Consider the following 5,000-nt stretch of genomic DNA (forward strand, 5'->3'; position numbering starts at 1 on the left):
CAAAGCAAAAAAGGAAAATGAAACAACAGAAGCACAGACTTGGAAAAACTAATCACAGATTTTAAGTCAGCTCTCCTAAATAAGTTCAATGAGTTAAAGGGAAACATGGATATAGAACCAAAGGAAATCAAGAAGATGATGCATGAATAAAGGAGGAATTAGAAATTCTAAAAAGGAGCCAAACAGAACTTTGGTGAATGAAAAACACAATAACAGAGATCAAAAATACACTAGAGGTATTTTTACCTCTAACCAGTTCCAGAGTCCAGGTTGGAATTAAACAGCCACTGTATCAAGCAAAAAGTCAAGGATCAAGACCACCAAGAAGTACCCTCAGTGTGCACCATATTTGCCGTATTTGACCATATATGACAGACTCAGGAGTTCAAAGAAGCCCTCAACATGATCAGTCTGAACAGTGATGGTTGCATCAATAAGGAAGATTTGTATGATATGCTTGCTTCTCCAGGGAAGAATCCAACTGATGCATGCCTTAATGCTATGATGAATGAGGCTGCAGGTCCTATAAATTTTACCATGTTTCTTACTATGTTTTGTGGGAAGTTAAATGGCACAGACTCAGCAGATGCCATCAGAAATGCTTTTGCTTGTTTTGATGAAGAAGCAACAGGCACCACCAGGGAGGATTACCTGAGAGAGCTGCTGACAACCGTGAGGGATTGGTTTACAGATGAGGAGGGGGATGCGTTTTACAGAGAGGCACCTATCAACAAAAAGGGGAACTTCAACTACATTGTGCTCACATGCATGCTAAAACATGGAGCAAAGGGCAAGAATGACAAAAGATCTTCAGCTAAAACCTTCCGATTAGTTTGACTTACTCTGTTTTATTCCCAGGAAACTTTCCCCTGCCCTCATAGAACTTGTTGCATATACTTAGCTTCATAGCTTTGTGTTTTAAATTCCAGACCTTGTGTTGCTTGGCACTTGTATAATCAGCCTGGAAATGGTGATGAGGTTGTAAATTGTATTGAAAAATAAATTGCAAATAAAAATCAACAAACGCAAAACCCAGGAAAAATTTAAAAAAAAAAAAAAAAAAAGGAAATTAGGAAGGAGAGAAAGATACAGAGGAGAAAGAAGGAAGCAAGGGAAATACAGAGTAAGGAAAAGCTAAGAAGAAAGCCCTAGGAAAAAAGACAGGACAAAGACGTCAAGAGAGGAGAATGAGTAAAACCTTGTATAAAAGCCTGAAGTATATGCTCATTTGATCGGCAGCTGCACTGTTCGAAGGCATTTTTTTGCTTGCACTAACCAGCACGTAATCAAACAGCGTGTCAACTTGCTAAGTTTGCAATCTTTGAAAAAGCAATTTTTTTCATAAGAAAAAACAATTCACTTTTATTCATGTAATATATTCATATAAATTCTCTTTTAGAACAAATTCATGAGATGTGTCTTTGAAAACAAAAGAGAGTAATAGATATGGCTCATAATTTGTTTAAATAGTGATTTCTTAACCCAGTTCAAACTTTTCCAATCTGGCACCTTATATTATAAAGAAGGGAGAATTGATTAATGAAACAAAGGTTAAGAAAAAGAAAAGAAATCCAAAGTGGATTAACTTCTCTCAAAAAACCCCTTCATATTTAATACTGATAAATAGCTATGTCTTTTCCTTCTCATGTTGATATTTTGAAACACAGATTAACTAGACCTATTTTTGTAACATGAAGAAAAATAATTACATTATGACTGAAAAGAATTCAGAGATTTTCGAAAATACTTCTGAACTTTTTTTTAGAACATATCAATATATCTATAGATCACTGTATTTGAATTTACCATAATAGAAAATATTCTCAAATGTATGCTAGAAAATTAATTGACATGATGGGTTGCCCAAGTGTTCAGTTGTTTAAAAATTTAATGGCCAGTTTACTTAATTGCTTGTTCTTTGATAAATAAATAAAATGGTTTGAACAAGCAGTTCAGAAAAATTTATCTACCTACAAACATGCCTTTCCTTCTAACAATCATTTACCTCATACTATCTCCAAATAACAATGAACCAAAAACTGAAATGAAAGGACAGAGAATGACAAGACATACTAAATTTGAAAAGGCTGGCAATCTATCTACCGTCTCTCTCTTTCTCTATCTATCTATCTGTCTATCTATCCATCTATCTGTCATCTATCTACCTATCTCTATCTCTATCTTCTCTACAAAGTCTATCATGTGATGTGAAGCTTGGCACACTTCTCTTACCCAACAGCCCTTTGTCACTTTTCAGCATATGGAATGTTAACTTAATTATCTTTATATTGACAATTAAAAGTTCTTTAACTGATAACAAATGCACTTTATGAGAAAAGTTTTATGAATGGATATATGCCATAATATACTAAAAGTTTACAGTCAGATTTTCAGGCTGTACGTATTATATGACTCGATAGCTTGTTGTTATTGTGATACATTTGGCATATGAGCAAAGTAAGCAGGTTTTTCACCTTCGCATTCTTCAAAGTTTGTTAAACCTTTCACTATGGTTAGATGAATATTTTTTACTCTTAAAAATGCTACTCATTGGTGAATATGTCCCTTAAAATTAAAGTTCATGATGAAAAAATAATCATGACATCATTGTCACCCTAAAATCATATATGTTAAGTGTTTACGTGTGTGTTTTGCAATTTTAACCAGAAAGCTAAGCCAACTAATAGAAAACTAATTGAACACTCTACTTCCATAATATATATACAAAAAGCAAAAATTAAAATGAATGGTATGTGTAGGAAAGCACAGGTACACTTCTGAGGAATTTCTAACAAATAAGCCAATACTATCATTTCTAATCCATATACATAAGCTCATCCAGAATAAAATATTTGAGGCTGCTAAATACTTATTTTAATAAATATAAAATTAGTTTTTCCTACAAATGTTATAGATTACATGTTATACATTATATGTGGACGGCACTGCTTGCCTCATTTAGAAATTAATAATTTTCAAAATGAAGACCTTCTTCATTTTTAAGTGACTCATTTCAAGTGACACATTTCCTTTATTTCTCCTTCACCACTGCAGTCACAGTCCCATTGCATTTCTTCGCACCCACAAGCTACTTCAGGAATTCATTGATAAAAATGGAGAGTATCTGAGTACATAAAAAAATTCAGAAACTATATTACTTAATATTTTAAAAGGCAAAAACCAGCATCAGATTTCTAAATCTAAGAATATCTTTTTGGAAAAACACACACACACACGTATATGTGCACACACATATACATACATATATATATACACACACACACCTTAATAAGTTCAGTGTCAAGTGTAAGAAAATACTTTCCCACTAGATATATAATTTAATTTATGCAAATATTCTAAAAAGGGACCAAAATTCCCATGTGTGACAGAGGGAGGGAGGGAGACTTACCTCAGATATTATTTTCTATTTTCTAGTGAGAAGGCAAATAAAAGTCAAAGGGTAGCTGGTGGGTCTAAGAAAGCATCATGCAGCTATAAAATGAAATCAGAAAGAATAGCTGATTTTGAATGGGTGCTCTGGTGAATACTGTATATTGTATCAATTAAAATATTCAAGAGTGAAAGAAGGAAACAGAGTCAACTTTGGTTAGGGAGAGTTCTTTCTCTCTCTCTCTTTGTATTTATTATCTTGACAGCTCTAAAATTCCCCATCATGATGCACCAAGCAAGGAATTCCTTTACTTTAAGCAATGCTTATTTATTTCCTCATTAGATGATGTAAGCACAAGCCTGATGTGTTGCTCTGTGCACCAAGAAGTACTGGTTTTTGGGACATAAACCTAAGATTATATATTCTGAAACAAGAGAAGAAAAATTCTGAGACTGCCTTGAACTGAGTCAAGATGGAAAAAGCCAAAAATATTTATGGATTATCCTAGAATAAATAGTCAATGACTTTAGGATTTAAAAAAATATCTATTGTAAATGTGTTTACATTAAAATTCTAAGTTTACCTCATTGAAGGGGCCAAGAAAGGAGAAAATGCAAAGATCATGGCCCCCTTTCAAATGTGACTAAAGAGTTATTGTAGGATTTATGAAAATGAACTAAACTTGTTATTTGACATAAGCACACCATCTTTTTACATTCTAGTTCAGCTGGAGCATTTCTGAACGTGTTGGGTTTGCATATTAAGTGCGTCACTTAATTAAACAGCCCAATTATGTGTGGGTGATTGGAAAGGTTCTTAGCATAGTGTCAGTCCGATTCTTCCTTCACTAAATGTGAATTGGAAAAAAACAGTCACAACCTGTAGATGAGACTTACAGTGAAAAACATTATTCCCTGTTAACAGTCTCTACCAACCACTGGTTCACAGATCCCTTTATTCTTTGCTTAAATTTGGAAACAAAGGGAGTCCTGAACTCCAGGACTTTGTACTTAACAAAATGTAACTATATTTGGATTAACTACTCTTCTAATAAATGCAAAAAGATGGTTACATGTTACATATCTGCTTCCATTTTAACAGACTATTGATGGGAAATATTTGATTGTACATTCTTTGATAAATTTCTTCTATTCACGTCTTTCCTCTCTCTACAATCTCTCTATCTATAGCTTATTTTAACATGAGCAACTATTGTATTGAATTGCCAGCCTTGGTCCAAATTCAAGGCTTGGTAACATATATAATGTCTATCAAAATAATAGCCTTTCAAAGGCTTCCTGGTTTTACAGCATTAAAAAGAACTGACAATGAATTTAGTGGTATTTGTAAGCTTTTCATTAAGTACTGAACAGGAGTATTTAAAGAGGTCTGGTATGGACAGTGCATATTGCTATTTAATGTGATCTTTTAGTAGCAGGAAAATTGTGTACCAGGAGCAAAAGAAAGAATGGCAGTGTGCAAATAACATACACATATTCCTTTTAATCATGATCCATCACTACTTAGTTTCTGCTATATTTTAATATATTAGTTTTAATTTAGTATCCATTTAATTACTCTAATAAAGCAGAATATTATCTGAATTGGA

General features: G+C 33.2%; 2 protein-coding genes across 2 annotated transcripts in view; one reads left to right on the plus strand and one right to left on the minus strand.

Annotated features, from left to right (window-relative positions):
• The window catches only part of LOC119534758 (myosin regulatory light chain 12B-like), a 1,535-nt gene extending 698 nt beyond the window's left edge, over positions 1 to 837 (plus strand). The window contains 2 exon segments of the mRNA XM_037837352.1: positions 285 to 341; positions 344 to 837. Of these exon segments, the coding sequence (XP_037693280.1) occupies positions 285 to 341; positions 344 to 837 (551 nt within the window).
• FOXP2 (forkhead box P2) overlaps positions 1 to 5,000 on the minus strand; it is a 599,809-nt gene that overhangs the window by 62,829 nt on the left and 531,980 nt on the right. The gene's annotated exons all lie outside the window — the stretch shown is intronic.

This window comes from Choloepus didactylus, chromosome 5 (genome assembly GCF_015220235.1).
Source record: "Choloepus didactylus isolate mChoDid1 chromosome 5, mChoDid1.pri, whole genome shotgun sequence".
NCBI classification, from domain to species: Eukaryota; Metazoa; Chordata; class Mammalia; order Pilosa; family Megalonychidae; genus Choloepus; species Choloepus didactylus.